Here is a 20,142-nt window from a genome sequence, read left to right as displayed (position 1 = left end):
GTTTTCTATTTAAGATACATAAATAATTTAGTTTATTCAGCATATTCTGCAACACGGACTATCGGTGAGTCAACAGTGGGTCAAAGGAGTAGCAGAGATGACAGCTGCTCTTTAAAAATTATGATTTAAATCGAGTTGATTTAAATCAAGCCTTTTTACTAGTGATTTAAATCATGATTTAAATTGTGATTTAAATCAACTCGATTTAAATCAAATCCACCCTGGTTATGACTTCCCTCCTTTTTTCTATCAAATAATTCTTATACACATTCCTGTTTGGGAATTGTGTTCCCTCAGCTAACCAGAAGAAACCCCTTCTTTAAAATGGATCCTGGCCTGAAGTCCATTCCTCAGAGAAATCCAAGCCAACATTTCCCTTCCACATTGCTCACATCTGTGTAGAAGAACAGGGAAATTCTCTGGTATTTCACCAGGCTCAAGGTTGACTCAGCCTTCCATCCATCCGAGGTGAGTAAAATGAGGACCCAGATTGTTGGGGGCAATAGGCTAACTCTGTAAACTGCTTAGAGAGGGCTGTAAACACTGTGAAGCATTATATAAGTCTTAAGTACGATTGCTATTGCTGGAGCAGATAGAGAGGAAAGATAAGACACATAGAACGTTATAGGAAATGGATGGAGGTAGCTACTAACTAGAGGATGGGGAGAGAGAGAGGGAGGGAGTATAGCACTAGGTACATATGGAGGTTAGGATTAGAGAAATGTAGAGGTTCAGAATAGAGAAAGATGGAAAGATAGTTAAAAGTCTATGGAGATTCTCATGCATCCAAGTCATGGTTGTTCCAAAGTGCTTTTTCAAGAGGCAACTGGACTGTTTCTTCTTTGGAGACGTTTCGCTTCTCATTCAAGAAGCTCCTTCAGCTTTGACTGGATGGTGGGGAATGGAATGGTGTGGGAGTATGCCAAATGTGGAGGCTTTGTATTTTGCTATTTGCTATATATGTGGTTTATTGGTTTCTGTACTAAGGTTTTATTGCTGTAAGTCATCTGGAGTTACATTGGGTTGGGCTGCCACTGTTCTGACCTAGGCTTCCTTAAACAGCAAGAAGCAGAGTCTTAGTCCCGGTAAAACCCCTTTTATTTACACGACTGTGAATTACGTTCATTCACAATCAGCACGGCTTTGCATACAGTCTTTCAGAGGCATATCTATCAACATGCCTGATCTCAATTGGAAAGCTGCCAGATAACTAATTTCCAACCGCAGGAAAGGCAAAATGTGGCACAGAGCCTCTTAGAGTCCCGAACAGAACTTTCCACTTTTCCAAGGACCGACCGAATTCTTTCCTGCAAAAGCCCCCTCCCCATTCGCTGCTCTAATGTTTCCTATGGGAGGCGCCAATAACCTCCCAGGTATGCTTTACTCCCAAGTCGACCCTGCTTTCTTAGTTCTTCTCCCTAGCAGCTCTGCGCATGTGCACACTAGGAACAGGCTCTAACTCTTCTTCTGACTCACTGCTGTCTTAGAAATAACTCAAGATGGCAAATGTACCTAATAAGATCTAAGAGCCTTTTCTGTGCCCCAGCATGGCAATTCCCCTCAATGCTGTGAAAAGGAACACCCACACAACTCCAGAGAAAGGTAACTCAGATTTCCTCCCTCATGTTTGATACTAAGACATGTTTGACTAAAAAGAATAAAACAAGAAATTAAATGGTTAATTTATCAACTGGGCTTCCAAAGAGAGAAGAGAAACCAAATTCAAGTTTCCTCTACACACATCAAATTTTGCTTCATATGGAATTTCTTGTGTGCAATGAGAGAGGAATTTTGTGTGAAACACTTCCCACAATCTGGACACTTGAATGGTTTCTCCCCTGTGTGTAACCTTACATGATTTATAAGGCTAGACCTGACACTGAAAGCTTTCCCACAATCTGGACACTCATACGGTTTCTCCCCTGTGTGAGTCCGCCAGTGTATCACCAAGTCAGAATTCCGACTGAACTTTTTCTCACATTCAGGACACTCATATGGTTTTTCTCCTGTGTGAATTCTCTGGTGTTTAACCAGATAGGAATTCTGAATGAAACCTTTCCCACAAAATAGACACTCAAATGGTTTCTCTCCCGTATGAGACCTCTGGTGTACTATCATGTGAGAATTCCGATAGAAACCTTTCCCACAAATTGGACACTTATATGGTTTTTCTCCTGTGTGAGTCTTGCGGTGTTCCAAAAGGTGGGAATTTTGAATGAAACTTTTCCCACACTCCAAACACTCATACGGTTTTTCTCCTGTGTGAATCTTCTGGTGTACCACCAGGTCAGAATTGCAACTGAAACCTTTCCCACAATCTGGACACTTATATGGTTTCTCTCCTGTGTGAGTCCTCTGGTGTATCACAAGCTTAGAATTCTGCTGGAAACTTTTCCCACAATCAGGGCACTCATATGGTCTTTCTCCAGTATGAATCCTCCAGTGTATCACCAGGTTCGAATTATGACTAAACCTTTTCCCACACTCCAAACACTCATATGGTTTTTCTCCAGTGTGAGTCCTCTGGTGCACTTCCAACCAAGAAATCCAATTGAAACCTTTCCCACAATCTGGACACTCATATGGTTTTTCCCCAGTATGAGTCCTCTGGTGTACTTCCAACTCGGAATTCCAGTTGAAACCTTTCCCACAATCTGGACACTCATATGGTTTTTCTCCAGTGTGAGTCCTCTGGTGTATCACAAGCTTAGAATTCTGCTGGAAGCTTTTCCCACAATCCAGACACTGATACGGTTTTTCTCCAGTGTGAGTTTTCTGATGTATCATCAGGTTGGAATTCCGACTAAAACTTTTTCCACAATCCAGACACTGAAATGGTTTTACTCCTGTGTGAGTTCTCTGGTGTATCACAAGCTTAGAACTCTGCTTGAAATCTTTTCCACAATCACTACATTTATACGGCTTCTCTTCTGTGTGTGTCCTGTGGTGTTCTACCAGGTGTGAATTCCAACGGAAACTTTCCCCACAAGTCAGGCACTGATAAGGTTTTTCTCCTGTGTGAGTCCTCTGGTGTTTCACTAGGTCGGAATTCAGACTGAAACCTTTCCCACAAACAGGACATTTGTACGGTTTGTCTCCTATGTGTGTCATCTGGTGTTCCATCACGTGGGAATTTTGACTGAAACTTTTCCCACAAAGATCCTGTTGTGCAGAATCAGATGTGATCTGCAATCTGGGTTTTTCCCACATTATGAGGTCTGCGGGGGTTTTCCAACACTGATATGCTTGGATTCCTGAGGCAGTGAAAAATATTTCTGATCTCTTGCCTGCTGGTTGTTTGGTTCGTCACTCTTTCCTTCCTCAAAAGCTTTAATTAATGGCTGCCAATTTTGGCTTTACATTGAACCTTTTTCTTCCTACTGACTTCAAGTTGTTCACTTTTTATTTAAATATAACCCTCCTTGATTTCTCATTTAATGTTTTTTTTTCAGTTCCATGTGCTCTATTTTTTCCAGTTCAAAACGTTGTTCTTCTTATTCTTTCCCCTGTCTTTCATCTGCTGAGGAAGAAGAGTTTTCAAACTTTCCAGAGGGATTGGAAAATATTTTGAATGATGGCTTATTCTGCACTTTAATGCTGCTTCTCATTCTCTGTTGTCCAGAGTGCTCTTCTTGGCATCCTCACTCTCTGTAAGATTAATATAAATGGGTTACTTTCATTATTGTTTAAAAATAGCTGCAGCACATGTGAAAGCAGCAAAAAAAAAAAAAAAAAAAAAAAAAACACCCATCCCATATATTAGCATGAAAAAACAATAAAATTCTGTTTTTAACCTCTAATATTAATTATGATTGATTTGGCATACAGAAACCTAAGAGGATCCAAGTTCAAATATCGATGCCATCATAAAATTCTATTTTTCAATGAATCACTCAATCAGAATACAGTTGAAAGGGACCTTGGAGGTTTTCTAGTCCAGCTCCCTCCTCAGGCAGATGTATGGTATAAACTCATGTATACAGGCATATGAGCACAGAAATACACATCTATGAATGTATGTAGACAATGTATGCAAAATGTCCATTCGCTCAAATTGTTTCATCTTAGGTTAAAAAAAAAAAACGGGGGGGAGGAGGGGAGACTAATAGATGAAATGGAGCCCAACTCCTATTGAAGATCTAAAGCCTCCGTTTTGCCCATGAAGCTCCTCGCTTTCCAGGAAAACCACATGCCAATAAAATCAGAAGAAATCAACAGGTACGTGAAAGCTGATGCTTAAGAAGTATGAAATAAATATATATAAAAAATAAATATTATGTTTAAATCTCCCATTGTTAAAATCACAGGCAGCAGTTTTAAATCAAGCAGCCCCAGAGGAATAAAATTTGGGAAGGGGAAAAATATGCAGCAGCAGCCAACACGATTCACCCTCGTTGCTTCCTCTGCTTCATACACCGTGGAGGAACCGAAAGGGCCCGACTTGCTCCCGGCTTCTCCTCCGACCTTCCCTCCACTCACCTCCCAGGAGCCGCTTCGACCCCTTGAAACAGCACAAAAGGATCCGCCGACGCCATCTTCCTCCCTTGCCTGAGCCGGAAGAGGAAGTCCCTCTGCCCTTCGCCTCCTCGTCTCTCTCTCTCTCTCTCTCTCTCTCTCTCCATCCGCTCTAGCAATCCGCTACTCTAATGTTTCAACCTTTTCAATCTCAGCCTCTTCACCTTCCCTAGAAAAGCTTGGTCCCCGCTGTACTGAGCTTTGTTTCCCAGTAGCGCGCCATCTAGCGATTTAAGGCGGAAGGACATGCTTGTTCTACCCTAAGGCGCTTGAAGATGTTCTCATTGATTCCGTGCTTCCTTATGTGCCATTAAATCCTATTTGACTCTCACACCGATACCTTTTCTCCCTGAGGCTCCATCCAAAATCTTTTCTTTCAGGTCCCCTCGAGGGCACTCCTTGTCCCTGGAGCTGAGCCCGAAGCTTCGTTTGCCAGAAGCAGCAACTAAACCAAAGGAAAGCATCCTTTTGTGTGTGTGTGTGTGCTAGAAATGACCTGCAAACGGGAAAAGAGAAAGTGCATCTCCTCTCTGAACCCTTAGCATCCTGGCATTTTATGCCTTCAAGCGCAGTTTGCAATGCATAAGAAAATCATGAGAGGTTTTCCTGGCAGGGCAGTTCAAGGCATTGCTGCAGATTAAGATAATTTTTATGTTCATTTTAAGAGGGCAATGAAAGGTTGGCAGCCTTGGACTTCAACTCACCCTCTGCTTCCAGCTCTGACTTTGCCACCTGGAGAAAGCGCTGTGCAGGAGAAAATACACTGGGCCCTTCTCAGTCTGAGTTCAGCTGGGGCATATCACCTAAACGGCATTGTTTACAATTCTCATGGACTGTTGGAGGGTTTGAGATAGAAGGGGTACAGTCATTATGTCCCTCCTAGAACTCACACAAACTGGGGGTCCTCCTGCATTCATGCCTCCTGCTTGAGGAGGCCATGGCTGGGAAGAGGCTTTGCACAGATTCATCTGGTGCACCAATTGTTCCCTTTCCCGGACTGTACAGTGGGTCACTCATTCCTTAATCACCTCCGTTTGGATTACTACCCTGGGTCCCCCAGAAACTTCAACTGGTCCAGAACGCAACAGTCTACACGGTAATGGGAGCCCCTAGATTGGATAAAAATTGATTTAAAAAATAAAAATCAGATTTTCTTTTTATCAAATTTATTTCAATAAAATGGTTTTGGAGTAAAAATATATCTAAAGATAGTTTTCTATTTAAGATACATTCATAATTTAGTTTATTCACCATAAAATGAAGCTTAGTTATGTAGCATGAGGCTGTATATTCTACAATATTGGGATTGTCGGTGAGTCAACAGCTGGTCAGAGGAGGAGCTGCTGCGGGACAGAGATGACAGCTGCACAACCTTACTAGTGATTTAAATCATGATTTAAATCGTGGTTTAAATCAACTTGATTTAAATCGTGGTTTAAATCGACTTGATTTAAATCAAATCCACCCTGGTGCACACTGATCAAGGAAAGATTCAAAGTACAAATAAGAACTTTAAGACAGTCAGAACAATCAACCAATGGAAGAGTTTGCCTTAAAAAGTGATGTGAACTTTCCTACAATCGGGACATTCATAAAATTTTGCTCCCTTGTGAGTCCTCTAGTGTCTTACCAGGTAAGAAAGCTCAGATCTCCTCCTTCATGTTTGATACCAAGACATTTAGACTAAAAAGAATAAGGCAAGAAATTAAATGGTTAATTTCTCAACTCGGCTTTCAGAGAGAGAAGAGAAATGAAATTCAAGATTCCTCTACAGGCATCAAATTTTGCTTCATATGGAATTTCTTGTGTCTCATAAGAGAGGAATTTTGTGTGAAACACTTCCCACAATCTGGACACTTGAATGGTTTCTCACCCGTGTGCAACCTTACGTGATTTGTAAGGCTAGACCTAGTACTGAAACCTTTTCCACAGTCTGGGCACTTGAATGGTTTCTCCCCTGTGTGTAACTTTACATGATTTATGAGGCTAGACTTACTACTGAAATCTCTCCCACAATCTGGACATTCGAATGGTTTCTCCCCTGTGTGTAACCTTACATGATTTATGAGGCTAGACCTACTACTGAAATCTTTCCCACAATCTGGACACTTGAATGGTTTCTCTCCTGTGTGTAACCTTACATGATTGATAAGGCTAGACCTGATACTGAAATCTTTCCCACAATCTGGACACTCATATGGTTTCTCCCCTGTGTGTAACCTTACATGATTTATAAGGGTAGACTTGATATTGAAATCTTTCCCACAAACTGGACACTCATATGGTTTCTCCCCTGTGTGTACCCTTATATGATTTATAAGGCTGGACCTGATACTGAAATCTTTCCCACAATCTGGACACTCATACGGTTTCTCTCCAGTGTGAGCCCTCTGGTGTATCACAAGCTTAGAATTCTGCTGGAAACTTTTCCCACAATCCGGGCACTCATATGGTTTTTCTCCAGTGTGAGTCCTCTGGTGTATCACCAGATCCGAATTATGACTAAACCTTTTCCCACAATCTGGACACTCATATGGTGTCTCTCCCGTGTGAGTCATCTGGTGTATCACCAGCTTAGAATTCTGCTGGAAACTTTTCCCACAATCCAGGCACTCATATGGTTTTTCTCCAGTGTGGGTCTTCCGGTGTACTTCCAACTTGGAATTCCAATTGAAACCTTTCCCACAATCTGGACACTTATATGGTTTCTCTCCTGTGTGAATCCTCTGGTGTATCACTAGCTTCGAATTCTGCTGGAAACTTTTCCCACAATCCAGACACTGATACGGTTTTTCTCCAGTGTGAGTTCTCTGGTGTATCATCAGATTGGAATTCTGACTGAAACTTTTTCCACAATCCGGACATTGAAATGGTTTTACTCCTGTGTGAGTCCTCTGGTGTATCACAAGCTTAGAACTCTGCTTGAAACCTTTTCCACAAACACTACATTTATACGGTTTCTCTCCTGTGTGTGTCCTGTGATGTTCCACCAGATTGGAATTCCAACGGAATCTTTTCCCACAATCCAGGCACTCATACGGTTTTTCTCCTGTGTGAGTCCACTTATGTTTCACTAAGGAGGAACTCTGAATGAAACGTTTCCCACAATCCAGGCACTGATAAGGTTTTTCTCCTGTGTGAGTTCTCTGGTGTTTCACTAGGTAGGAACTCTGACTGAAACATTTCCCACAAACAGAACATTTATACGGTTTCTCTCCTGTATGTATCGTCTGATGTTCCACCAGGCTGTAATTTTGACTGAAACTTTCCCCACAAACAGGACATTCAAAGAGTTTCTCCCCAGTGTGAGTTCTCTGGTGTTTCAGTAGGCAGGAACTCTGACTGAAACATTTACCACAATCCAGGCACTGATACGGCTTCTCTCCTGTATGTGTCCTGTGGTGTTCCACCAGTTGGGAATTCCAACGGAAACTTTTCCCACAATCCGGGCACTCATATGGTTTTTCTCCTTTGTGAGTCCTCTGGTGCTTCACTAAGTCGGAACTCTGAATGAAACTTTTCCCACAATCCAGGTACTCGTACGATGTTTCTCCTGTGTGAGTTCTCTGGTGTATCACCAGGTTGGAATTCAGACTGAAACTTTTTCCACAAAGAGGACATTTGTACGGTTTGTCTCCTATGTGTGTCATTTGGTGTTCCACCAGGTGGGAATTTTGACTGAAACTTTTCCCACAAAGATCCTGCTGTGCAGAATCAGATGTGAACTGCAATCTGGGTTTTTCCCACATTAAGCAGTCTGTGGGGGTTTTCCAATACTGATATACTTGGATTCCTGAGGCGGTGAAAAATATTTCTGATCTCTTGCCTGCTGGTTGTTTGGTTCAAGCCACTCTTTCCTTCTTCAAAAGCTTTAATTAATGGCTTCCAATTTTGCCTCTACATTGAATCTTTTTCTTCTGACTTCAAGTTGTTCCTTTCTTTTTTATTTATTTAAATATAATCCTCCTTGATTTCTCTTTTTTTTTTTTTCAGTTCCGTGTGCTCTATTTTTTTTCAGCTCAAAATGTTGCTCTTGTTAGTCTTTCCTTCGTCTCTCATCTGCTGAGGAAGAAGAGTTTTTAAACTTTCCAGAGGAATTGGAAAATATTTTGAATGATGGCTTATTTTGCACATTAATGCTGTTTCTCATTCTCTGTTGTCTAGAGTGCTCTTCTTGGCATCCTCACTCTCTGTAAGATTAATATAAATGGGTTAGTTTCATTATTGTTTAAAAATGGCTGCAGCACATGTGAAAACAGCAAAAAAAAATCTCCATCCCATATATTGGCATGAAGAAACAAACACTAAAATTCTATTTTAACCTCTAATATTAATTATGATTAATTTGGTATACAGAAGCCTAACAGGATCCAAGTTCAAATATTGACGCCATCAGAAAATTCTATTTTTTCAAAGAATCAGTCAATCAGAATAGAGTTGAAAGGGACCTTGGAGGTTTTCTAGTCCAGCTCCCTCCTCAGGCAGATGTATGGTATAATATTACACGTAAATTTTTGGCTTGGGTAAATAAACTCATGTATACAGGCATATGAGCACAGAAATACACATCTATGAATGTATGTAGACAATGTATGCGTATCTCGGTGTCCAAAATGTCCCAAAGTGCATTCGCTCAAATTGTTTACTCTGTGTTTAGAAAGGGGGGGGAATGACACTAATAGATGAAATTAGTGTCTCCTAATTCCTATTCAAGATCTAAAGCCTCCGTTTCGCCCATGAAGCTCCTCACTTTCCAGGAAAACCACATGCCATTAAAATCAGAAGAAATCAACGTGAAAGCTGATACTTAAGATGGGAGTTTAAGAAATATGAAATTAAGTGTTTTTCTATCGAGACACCTGGTCTACCCCAGCATGTGGGAGGGAGCATACTGCATCCCTTTTGCCTTTCAGCTCCAATCCAGGAGCCCTCAAGCAGTCGCATTCACGACAAACCATTTTATACCAAATTTATATTTCGCTGATAAAACAATAAAGGGAGACTAGTATAGATCTGTTTCAAGCTATTTAGCTCTCATCAGGTAGCCATACCCTTACTTGGATTCGAACTTGGGCTGCCTGCATGTTGGGCAGTTGTATTAACCTTCTGAGCCACAAGTTCTCCTCTCTTCATCAGCTTGAGCCAGGGAGAGAGATTAAGTGTTTAAGTGAAATATAAATTCGATATATATAAATATATACAAAAAATAAATATTATTTTTAAATCTCCCAGCAGAAAATCACAGGCAGCGGTTTTAAATCGTGCAGCCGCAGAGGAATAAAATTTGGGAAAGGAAAGAATATGAAGCAGCAGCAGCCAACAGGATTCACCCTCTTTGCTTCCTCTGCTTCATACTCCGTGGAGGAAGCGAAACGGCCCGACATGCTCCCGGCTTCTCCTCCCACCTTCCCTCCATTCACCTCTTCCACCCTCCAAGCAGCACAAGAATCTCCGCCGACGCCATTTTCCTCCCGTGGGTCAGCCGGAAGTTCCTCTGCCCTTCGCCTCCTCGTCTCTCTCTACATCCGCTCTAGCAATCCAGTACTCTAATGTTTCTACCCGTTCAATCTCAGCCTCTCCCTCTTCGCTAGAAGAAATCAGTGGCCGCGGTACCGAGTGTTGTTTCTCTGTAGCGCGCCATCTAGCGACATAAGGTGGACGAACAAGCATTGATTCCCTGCTTCCTTAAGTGCCATCAAGTCCTATTTGACTCCCATCGAGCTCATCTCCCTGAGGCTCCATCCCAAACCTTTATATAAAGTGGTACAGAAGTTTAACTTTTTTTCAGTACTGTTTTAACTTGGTAACAGATTAACAGAGTTGGAAGGGACCTTATAGATCATCTAGACTTTTCTTTTTAACCTTTTCTTCCAGGTCCCCCAAGAGGGCATCCATTGTCCCTGGAGCTGCGGCCGAAGCTTCTTTTGCGAGAAGCGGCAACTAAAGCAAAGCAAAGCGTCCTTTTGGGCCATGCAAAATGGGAAAAGAGAAAGTGCACCTCCCTTGGTTCCAGCCACTTTTTCCTCTGGAGGGGGTGTTGGTGGGGAGCGTGCAGGATAACTCTTGAAAACTTGTCTCTTCTGGGATTTTATTTTCTCTTACTTGCCAATTTAGTTATGAAGCCCGCTATTTCTTATTGGTGCCCCATCTTTGCTTAGCAATGGATATTCCAGGGCCAGTTGGTGTTGCAACCTGAGAACCACCCATGTTCCTTTTCCAAGCTCAAGAGAGGGCTGGGAGAGCCATTCCCCTCCCTTCTGAACAGTTAGCATCCTGGCCGGCTTTATGCCTTCAACAAGCAATTTGTAACACATAAGAAAATCATGGGAGGTTTTCCTGGCAGGGCAGTTCAAGGCATTGCTGCAGATTAAGATGGCTCATAAATTCAGCTGAAGAGGGCAATGAAAGGTTGGCAGCCTGGGACTTCAACTCACCCTCTGCTTCCAGCTCTGACTTTGCCACCCAGAGAAAAGGCTGTGCAGGAGGAAAGACACCTGGGCCCTTCTCAGTCTGAGTTCAGGCCAGGGCAGATCACCAAAACAGCATTGGTTACAATTCTCATGGACTATTGGAGGGTTTGAGATAAAAGGGGTACAGTCATTATATCTCTCCCAGACCTCCCATCAGGTTTCAATAACAATGACCATATCCTCCTGGAGAGGCTTTGGAGACAGGAAATGGGAGGAGCTTTATTACGGCCATTCTACTTCTACCTCTATGCCTGGTTGCGGTCTGTGTGGGTAGAAGGGCCAAATCTTGACCCCTGCAATTTGCGGTGCCTCAGGGCTCAAGCCTTTCGCTGTTTGCTTGTTAACATCTACCTGAAACCGCTAGGAGAAGCCATCCATAGTGATACCCAATTATGTACAGGTAGTCTTGGTTTTATTTAGTGACCATTTGAAGTTAGAACAGCATTGAAAAGGTGACTTATGACCGTTTTTCACATTTACCACCATTGCAGCGTCCCCATGGTTACGTAATCAAAATAGGGACACTTGGCATTTAACTCACATTTGAGTTAAAAGGGAATTCAAAAGGGAATTCAGATTGAAACTTTCCCCACATTTAAGACAGTCACATGGGAGAGTGTGGTGGAGCCTCCAAACAACTCGTCACAGAGAACGGTCACCTCCGTTCCTGTGCTGGTTTTCTCCTGTTTGTGGGCTCCCAAAGGAGCAAAAGCCGCCCTGTATGGGCGGTGAAGCTGAGGAGGGGCACTCTGTGAGGTCAGAGGAGAGATCACAATCTCAAAAATTGACAGTCTTTACATTGCGGAAAATTGGAAAAACAGCTTAATATTGAAATTTAATTAGAGTACCACCTGCTGACAAAAGGAGGAAAAACACATTCCCAAAATTTCATGTTTACTGGAGATTTAAATGTGATATGAAAGAAAAATATTGCCCCTGAAGATTACAATATAAGTGGATTTATAGAGGGATTTAAGGAGGGGCTGGAAGATTTAAGGAGCTCTCCAGATGAACAGGCAAATTAAGCTTGGGATATAAAGAAATAAGAACACTGAGCCTTTTGAGAAGTGTTTGTAGGTGTGAACATATGGTCTTTGGATTATTGGACAAAAAAGGGGTTCAATAAAATTCAATGAGATGCTTCAGCAAGAAGAATGGAGTGGAATTTGGGAAGAGGTGGCGTCGGCAATTCGAAGTACAAAGGACTTTGTAATTATGTCAATTACAAAATAATTATGGAAAAAATGGAGAGTATAAATGAAATGCTGGGAACTATAATACAAGAGACAGTGAGTGCTCAAGATGCCCAGGAAGAGGAGGAGCCAACTGAAAGAGGAGATGGAAAAAGGTGACAGACAAAATAAATGCAATAAGAAAAAAAGAAGAAATAATAAAAGCAATGACATAAGCCAAGGGGAGAGTACTCTAAGGAAATTAAAAAAGAAACCGGGGAAACTGGAAGATTTTAATGGGAGAAAGAGGGGTAAGAGTAGGTATTTTGAAAACTAGACGATGGATTAGGATAGAAAAGGGAGGAAAATTTAAAATGAGTAGGCAAGACGTGGAAACAGATAGAAATAAAGATCCAAGAGAGGAATATGGGAGACAAGAAAAGAACAAACAAAGCTTTAAGGCAGATAAGAGATGATGGTTAGAAAAGGGAATATGTTTAATATAGTAGTGGCATAACAAAACAAAAACAAAAGAAAATTAGAGGGATGGGATTTAGAGAAAGGGGATTAATAAAAAACATATTTTATCTGTATGACAAAATCACTCAGATTCGGGCAGGTCTGGACTCTGACGGGATAGATCCAGCGAGGGTAACGGAGACAGGTCTTGAGACTGTTATCTGGGATGAGTTTGATCCTGTGACCCCAGATGACGTGGACAGGATTCTGGGTAGATTGAACGCGACCACATGTTTGTTGGACCCGTGTCCCTCCTGGTTAGTGCTGGCTTCCCGGGAGGTGACGCGAGGCTGACTCCAGGGGATTATAAATGCTTCGTTGGGTGAGGGTGTCTTTCCCGCCGCCTTGAAAGAGGCGGTGGTAAGGCCTCTCCTCAAGAAGCCTTCCCTGGACCCGGCAGTATTGGCTAATTATCGTCCAGTCTCCAACCTTTGCTTCGTTGCGAAGGTTGTTGAGAGTGTGGTTGCGCGACAGCTACCCCAGTACCTGGATGAAGCGTCGTATCTAGATCCGTTCCAGTCAGGCTTCAGGCCTGGGTACAGCACGGAAACGGCATTGGTCGCGTTGGTTGATGATCTCTGGAGGGCTCGGGACAGGGGCTGTTCCTCTGTCCTGGTCCTGTTAGACCTCTCAGCGGCTTTTGATACCATCGACCATGGTATCATGCTGCACCGGCTGGAAGGGGTGGGGGTGGGAGGCACCGTGTTATGGTGGTTCTCCTCCTTTCTCTCTGACCGGTCGCAGTCTGTGTTGACAGGGGGGCAGAGATTGACCCCGAGGCCCCTTATATGTGGGGTGCTGCAGGGATCGGTTCTCTCGCCCCTTCTGTTCAACATTTATGTAAAGCCGCTGGGCGAGATCATCCGTGCTTTCGGGGTGAAGTACCATCTGTACGCTGACGACACCCAGCTGTACATCTCCACCCCGGACCACCCCAACGATGCCCTTGAAGTGATGTCCCAGTGCCTGGAGGCCGTACGGATCTGGATGGGGAGAAACGGGCTCAGGCTCAACCCATCCAAGACCGAGTGGCTGTGGTTTCCGACGTCCCGATATAGTCAGCTGGCGCCATCGCTGGCTATTGGGGGCGAATCATTGGCCCCCACGGAAAGGGCTCGTAACTTGGGCGTCCTCCTGGACTGACGGCTGTCTTTAGAAGAGCACTTGACGGCCGTGACCGGGAGGATTTTTCATCAGGTTCGCCTGATTCGCCAGTTGCGTCCCTTTCTAGATCGGGACTCGTTACGCACAGTCACTCATGCCCTTGTCACCTCTCGTCTGGACTATTGTAACGCTCTCTACATGGGGCTCCCCTTGAGGTGCACCCGGAGGCTCCAACTGGCGCAGAGTGCGGCCGCGCGGGTGGTTATGGGAGCAACATGGAGCTCCCATGTAACACCTCTCCTGCGCGAGCTGCACTGGCTCCCGGTGGTCTTCCGGGTGCGCTTCAAGGTTCTGGTTACCACCTTTAAAGCGCTCCATGGCTTAGGACCTGGTTACTTACGGGACCGCCTACTACCATTAACAGCCTCCCACCCACCAGTACGCTCCCACAGAGAGGGGCTCCTCCAGGTGCCGTCGGCCAAACAATGTCGGCTGTCGGCCCCTAGGGGGAGAGCCTTCTCTGTGGGGGCACCGACGATCTGGAATGAGCTCCCCCCAGAGATACGGAGGATTCCGGATCTGCGCACCTTCCGCCGCGAGTTGAAGACGTTTTTATTTCATCAATCTGGCCTCGCCTAAATCTTCTCCCTTTTAAGTGTAAATTTTAAATTTTTAAATTTTTAATGTATTTTAAAATATGGGTATCTTAAATTATGGGTACTAATTCAGCCAAATTTATTTAATTCATTTTATTCGATTTTAAATTTTGTATATCTATGTGTTTTATTTTATGGCTGTGCACCGCTCTGAGTCCTTTGGGAGTAGGGCGGTATAGAAATTCAATAAAATAAATAAAATAAAATAAATAATTTTTTATGTAACAAGGAGAAGCAATAAGAGGGGAAATTAAAACTTGAAGGATGGTGTTATTAAATTATAATTCAATACAAATGTGGGTAGGTTTGTTAAATGTAATAAATATGATTAACAATATTTTATTTGTATTAAAACATATATGCAGATGATATAAAAATAACATTGAAACATTGAATAATTAAAAAATGAAGGTTTATAAGTAGAATAAGCAAATAATTAAAGATCTTAACTTATATAAATGAGGGTATTATTAGAAATATATGTTTGTTAAATGTAACAAATATGATTGATATTTTATTCATATTAAAAACTATGATAATTAAGATAGGGTGATTGGTATAAAAATAACATATTGAAATATTGAATAACTAAACAATGAAAGATTATAATATAAAGATGTGCATTATTACCAGTATTATATAAGCTTGTTAAATGAAACAAATATGACTAATACTAATTTTCTTGCATGAAATATATGATACTCAGGTACCACACTGTTCACACACTGATATGTTTGTAAAAAATAAAAAAATAAAAAACTTGGGGGGGGAAAAGACTCATATGGTTTCTCTCGTGTGTGAGTCCTCTGGTGTAACACCAGTTTGGAATTCTGCTGGGAAGTCTTCCCACAATCCAGGCACTCATATCGGTTCTCAGCTGTGTGACTCCTCTGGTGTTCTACCAGGCTGGGATTCTGACTAAAATGTTTCCCACAATCTGGACACTCATGATTTTTTTCCTTTGTGTCCTCTGGTGCAGAGTTTACCAACTGGTGGTCCGCGAGAAAATTTTGGTGGTCCGCAGCGCACCTTGGTGGAGGAGCTGCTTCAGGATGACCAATGGGCCAGTCCTGTGACTAAAGCTCTGGAATATGGGACTGGCCAGGCAGCTCGTGGTGGGGCTGGAAATCTCTGCCGTAGAGGGAGGTACATGCAACTTGCAACTTTGCAGGTGGTGCAACATGAAAGGAGTAGTGCAGCCCTAGCCAGCTGGAATGAGATAAAGGTGCTGTTACGGCAAGGGAGAGGCGGTGGCACAGGCAGGTCAAAGCAACCCGTAGCTTTTTCATCCTCCTACTGTAGCCCCCTGTTGGCTGAACCCACCCGTTGCTGGTCCTGCCCCTCGCTCTTCCTTCCCAGTCACTCTTTGCCTGGCCTGAGAAGGTAAGGGTGACGGCGGTGAATGGAGACTCGCTCAATATTCCAGAGCAGCAGCAAAGCGCCCCTGTAGTTGCTTCATCTTTTGCTGGGTCTTGCAGGTGCTCCTTCCGGCCCTTTTTGGTGCTGCAAACACTTGGTCGCTTGGGGAGACACGTGGCTTCCTCTCTGCCCCGAGACACTGGCCCAGCGAGGCCATTTCTTTCACTGCTCTTGGCACCTCCATGGCCTGCCCACTGCTCTTGCAGCACCTTGAGCAGCACAGTTAAATGTAGCACGCTTCAGAATGGGGGAGATGGTGACCCCGCCTCCTCCTGGAGCCCACTACGACACGGAGCATCAGACGCAGCCAGGTCAGGCAAGCGTCTAAGGGCAGAGTGCAGGTCATGCATCTCCCCAAGCGACTGAGATGCTTCCAGCACCAACAAAGGTCGAAGAAGCACCCGCAAGACCGAGAGAGCGCTGGAGAATCAGAATGAGAGACACAGAGAGAGAGAGAGACAAAGAGAGTGAAACACAGAGAGAGACAGACAAAGAGAGATGAGAGAGAGAGAGAGAGACACCTATTTCCATTAGAAAAGAAAACATCAGGACCCACAAAACCTGGATAGGCATGGCTGGGGGAGGGGGGGTGTCATCTAACAGGGTGGGAATCGAGCTGGCCATGCCCAGCCAGATTTTGTGGCTCCTGTTTTGTTTTCTTTGGTAAATGGGTCAAATGACTATTTTGAGTATTTATAGTTGCAGAAACAGGCAGACAAGCTAAGTGCCTGAAGGACCCCTCCCATCACTGGGAGTCCAGGCACTTCAGCGAGCAGTGCGTTGGATTCATATTAGTGGTCCACGGGATTTAAAATTATCAATTTAGTGGTCCTTGAGGTCCGAAAAATAGGTGACCCCTGCTCTGGTGTACTTTCAACTCGGAATTCCAATTGAAACCTCTCCCACAATCTGGACACTTATACGGTTTCTCTCCAGTGTGACTCCTTCGGTGTATCACCAGGTTCGAATTCTGACTGAACCTTTTCCCACAATCTAGGCACTCATATGGTTTCTCTCCTGTGTGAGTCCTCTGGTGTATCACAAGCTTCGAATTCTGCTGGAAACTTTTCCCACAATCCAGACACTGATACGGTTTTTCTCCAGTGTGAGTTCTCTGGTGTATCATCAGATTGGAATTCTGACTGAAACTTTTCCCACAATCTAGACACTGAAATGGTTTTATTCCTGTGTGAGTTCTCTGGTGTATCACAAGCTTAGAACTCTGCTTGAAACCTTTTCCACACTCACTACATTTATACGGTTTCTCTCCTGTGTGTGTCCTGTAGTGTTCCACCAGGTTGGAATTCCAACGGAATCTTTTCCCACAATCCAGGCACTCATACGGTTTTTCTCCTGTGTGAGTCCACTTGTGTTTCACTAAGCAGGAACTCTGAATGAAACGTTTCCCACAATCCAGACACTGATATGGTTTTTCTCCTGTATGAGTTCTCTGGTGTTTCACTAGGTAGGAACTCTGACTGAAACATTTCCCACAAACAGAACATTTATACGGTTTCTCTCCTGAGTGTGTCGTCTGATGTTCCACCAGGTGGGAATTTTGACTGAAACTTTCCCCACAAACCAGACATTCAAAGAGTTTCTCCCCAGTGTGAGTCCTCTGGTGTTTCACTAGGCAGGAACTCTGACTGAAATGTTTCCCACAATCCAGGCACTCATATGGTTTTTCTCCTGTGTGAGTTCTCTGGTGTATCACCAGGTGGGAATTCCGAATGAAACTTTTCCCACAAACAGAACATTTATACAGTTTCTCTCCTGTGTGTGTCATCTGGTGTCCAACAAGATGGGAACTTTGACTGAAACTTTTCCCACAATCCAGACATTGAAATGGTTTTACTCCTGTGTGACTTCTCTGGTGTATCACAAGCTTAGAACTCTGCTTGAAACTTTTTCCACACTCGCTACATTTATACAGTTTCTCTCCTGTGTGTGTCCTGTGGTGTTCCACCAGGTTGGAATTCCAACGGAATGTTTTCCCACAATCCGGGCACTCATACGGTGTTTCTCCTGTGTGAATTCTCTGGTGTATCACCAGGTTGCACTTCAGACTGAAACTTTGCCCACAAACAAGACATTCAAATAGTTTCTCCTCAGTGTGAGTCCTCTTGTGTCTCAGCAGATTGGAATGAATGCTAAATCTTTTGTCACATTGGGAGCACTGGTAGAGCTTCTCTCCAGTATGGGTCCTTCTATGAATCATGAGGAAGCTTTTCTGAGAAAAGCTTTTGCCGCACTCCAAACATTTGTATGGCTTTTCACTGGGTGGATCCTGTTGTGCAGAATCAGATGCGATCTGCAATCTGTGTTTTTCCCACATGACGCAGTCTCTGGGGTTTTTTCAACACTGATATGCTTCGATTCCTGAGGTGGTGAAAAATATTTCTGACCTCTTGCCTGGTGATTGTTTGGTTCAAGCCACTCTTTCCTTCCTGAAAGGCTTTCATTAATGGCTGCCAATTTTGGCTTTACATTGAACCTTTTTCTTTCTACTGAGTTCACGTTGTTCCTCATTTTTTTATTTATTTAAATATTATCCTCCCTGATTTTTCATTTAATGTTTTTTTCAGTTCCGTGTGCTCTATTTTTTTCCAGCTCAAAACTTTGTTCTTGTTATTCTTTCCTTCTTCTCTCATCTGCTGAGGAAGATTTCCAGGTGAATTGGAAAATATTTTGAATGATGGCTTATTTTACACTTTAATGCTGCTTCTCATTCTCTGTTGTCCAGAGTGCTTTTTCGCATCCTCTCTCTCTCTGTAAGAATATAAATGGGTTAGTTTCATTATTGTTTAAAAATGGCTGCAGCACATGTGAAAGCAGCAAAAAAATAAATAAATCCCCATCTCATATATTAGCATGAAAAAACAAACACTAAAATTCTATTTTAATCTCTAATATTAATTATGATTGATTTGGCATAGAGAAGCCTAACAAGATCCAAGTTCAAATATCGACACCATTATAAAATTCTCTTTTTCAATCAATCAGTCAATCAATCAATCAGAGTAGAGTTGAAAGGGACCTTGGAGGTCTTCTAGTCCAGAAAATCACAGGCAGCAGTTTTAAATCTGAAGCTTCCCCAGCTTCAGTGGAGGAACCCAAAGGGCCCGACTTCCTCCCGGCTTCTCCTCCGACCTTCCCTCCACTCACCTCCCAGGATCCGCTTCCACCCTCCAAGTAGCTCAAGAGGCTCCGCCGACGCCATTATTCTCCCGTCGGTGACCCGGAAGCTCCTCTGCCCTACTCATCTCCACTTCCTGTCTAGGAATCTACTACTCTATCATTTCAACCCATTCCATCTCAGCCTCTCCCCCTTCCGTAGAATAGCTCAGCCGCCGCTGTGTCGAGTGTTGTTTCGCCATCTAGCGACATAAAGAGGAAGAACACGCTAGTTCTTCCCTAAGGCGTTTGAAGATGTTCTCATTCATTCCGTGCTTCGTTAAGTGCCCTCCACTCACCTCCCAGGAGCCGCTTCGACTGTCGAAACAGCACAAGACGGTCCGCCGACACTATCCTCCTCCCGCGGGTGAGCCGGAAGAGGAACTTCCTCTGCCCTTCGCCTCCTCTCCTCCACATCCTCTCTAGGAATTCAATAGTCCTACCGTTTCAACTCGTTGCAGCCCAGCCTCTCTGACTTTCCTAGAATAGCTCTGTCGCCCTTGCACACTTACCTGCATTTTACGCGCCAGGGTTGCTTTCCTGTAGCGCGCCCTCTAGCGACATAACGCAGAAGACCAAGCATTGATTCAGTGCTTCCTTAAATACCATCAATTCCTATTTGACTCCCATCGAGCTCATCGATAGATTTTCTCCCTGAGGCTCCATCCCAAAACCTTTTATTCCAGGTCCCCCAAGAGGGCATCCATTGTCCCTGGAGCTGCGCCCGAAGCTTCTTTTGCCAGAAGCGGCAACTTAATCAAAGGAAAGCGCCCTTTGGGGATGGGTGGGGGGGCTAGAAATGTTGTGGAAATGGGAAAAGAGAAAATGCAGCGTCCTGGGGTCATGAGATTGCCTTTTGTGACTTGAGCTGATGAACAAACTGGGGGTCCTCCTGCACTCACACCTCCTGCATGAGGAGGCCATGGCTGAGAAGTGGTTTTGCAGATTCATCTGGTGCATCGTTACCTTTCCTGGACCTGGAGGCCTTGCACATGGGCCACTCATTCCTTGGTCACCTCCCGTTTGGATTTCTACCCTGAGTCCCCCAGAAACTTCAACTGATCCAGAATACAACAGCCCACACAGTAATGGGAGTCCCTAGATTGCTCATGT

General features: G+C 43.7%; 2 protein-coding genes across 4 annotated transcripts; both read right to left on the bottom strand.

The window, feature by feature from the left end:
- Nucleotides 1-1,080: 1,080 nt before the first annotated feature.
- Nucleotides 1,081-10,004, bottom strand: LOC117663168 (uncharacterized). Of its 3 annotated transcripts, none has more exons than XM_087884057.1 (2): nucleotides 9,936-10,004; nucleotides 1,081-3,648 (listed from the first exon to the last, which is right to left on the bottom strand). In XM_087884057.1, exon 2 carries the CDS (start codon nucleotides 3,208-3,210, stop codon nucleotides 1,723-1,725), a length of 1,488 nt encoding a protein of 495 aa, XP_087740183.1. In that variant the 5' UTR covers nucleotides 3,211-3,648; nucleotides 9,936-10,004; the 3' UTR covers nucleotides 1,081-1,722. The 3 variants fall into 3 exon arrangements, with proteins under 3 accessions (XP_087740183.1, XP_034268979.2, XP_034268980.2); XM_034413088.2 differs by lacking the exon at nucleotides 9,936-10,004 and adding an exon at nucleotides 4,480-4,663; XM_034413089.3 differs by lacking the exon at nucleotides 9,936-10,004 and adding an exon at nucleotides 4,390-4,568.
- Nucleotides 6,273-19,695, bottom strand: LOC132708951 (uncharacterized). Its single transcript, XM_087885236.1, has 3 exons — nucleotides 19,329-19,695; nucleotides 16,734-18,624; nucleotides 6,273-7,761 (listed from the first exon to the last, which is right to left on the bottom strand). The coding sequence occupies exons 2-3, from the start codon at nucleotides 18,188-18,190 to the stop codon at nucleotides 6,273-6,275; spliced, it is 2,946 nt and encodes a 981-aa protein (XP_087741362.1). The 5' UTR covers nucleotides 18,191-18,624; nucleotides 19,329-19,695.
- Between the last annotated feature and the right edge of the window lie 447 nt (nucleotides 19,696-20,142).

Source organism: Pantherophis guttatus, chromosome 2 (assembly GCF_059756535.1).
Source record: "Pantherophis guttatus breed Tessera chromosome 2, ASM5975653v1, whole genome shotgun sequence".
Classification (NCBI taxonomy): domain Eukaryota; kingdom Metazoa; phylum Chordata; class Lepidosauria; order Squamata; family Colubridae; genus Pantherophis; species Pantherophis guttatus.
Note: the sequence above shows the minus strand (reverse complement) of the source record. Positions and strands in the feature narration are given on the sequence as shown.